Genomic DNA, 814 nt, shown 5'->3' on the forward strand with positions numbered 1-814 from the left:
CATGTCCCTCTCAGCCATTAGCTGCTCAATGTGCCGCTGCTTTTCCTTTAGGGCCTCCTGCAGGGCTGTGGTGCCTGAAATGTTAGGATTATACCGTGATAATGTCTCTGTTAGCAGGCCTGTGCCTCTGGGCTTGGCACTGACAGAGGATGCCACAGAGCTCATGGTACTGATGGAGGAGGCACTAGGGCTTCGCTTTAGCCCTGATGGTGTGGCCAATACTTTCCGAACCATTGTTTTTGCTTTGGCTGGTGTGGTGGAAGGGAAGCTAATGCGTGTAACTTTGTACGCTGGAGAAAATAAACCATACTTGGGTTGGCACTGAAAATATCTTGTGCCAGCCACTGCCCCGTCATTCTTTCCTAAGGGCCCATCCAATTCCACACCACACCACTCGCCTTTGGCAAAATCTGTTTCGCCAAGGAAACGTACCACTCCTGCCTTTGTACCACCAACCGATACTCTGTCACCTATCTTCAGCTCTCTTTCCCCCTTCTTGACTGATCCGGTCTCAGAGAGGTTGGAGACCGATTCAGTGTTTGTGCGTGGGAGGTTGGAGGATGGTGTAGCTGGTGTAGTGGAGGAGGACTTCTTGGTTGCAGTGGAAGGTGATATTGATTTTTTGGCGGGTGTATGCAAGGATACGCTGCTAACTGAAGGAGTGGATGATGTAGAACGGGAGGGGGGTCCTTTCTCAGTTCTGTTAGCCTCGCCCTCTGTGCGAGACAACTTGGATGGGTGGGTAAGAATTCCTCGCAGGGCTTCACACTGGAAGTAGTGGACCCCAGCCACTGACCCATCATTCTTCCCAATT

The 814-nt window shown here is 51.5% G+C and overlaps 1 protein-coding gene across 1 annotated transcript in view; it reads right to left on the reverse strand.

Annotated features, from left to right (window-relative positions):
• Window positions 1-814, reverse strand: part of LOC116673474 (CAP-Gly domain-containing linker protein 1-like) — a 6,676-nt gene that overhangs the window by 5,590 nt on the left and 272 nt on the right. Inside the window, 1 exon segment of the mRNA XM_032505830.1 lies at window positions 3-814. This exon segment is cut by the window's right edge and continues 272 nt beyond it. Coding sequence (XP_032361721.1) covers window positions 3-814 — 812 coding nt within the window.

The sequence above is a fragment of the Etheostoma spectabile genome, chromosome 23 (assembly GCF_008692095.1).
Source record: "Etheostoma spectabile isolate EspeVRDwgs_2016 chromosome 23, UIUC_Espe_1.0, whole genome shotgun sequence".
Classification (NCBI taxonomy): Eukaryota; Metazoa; Chordata; class Actinopteri; order Perciformes; family Percidae; genus Etheostoma; species Etheostoma spectabile.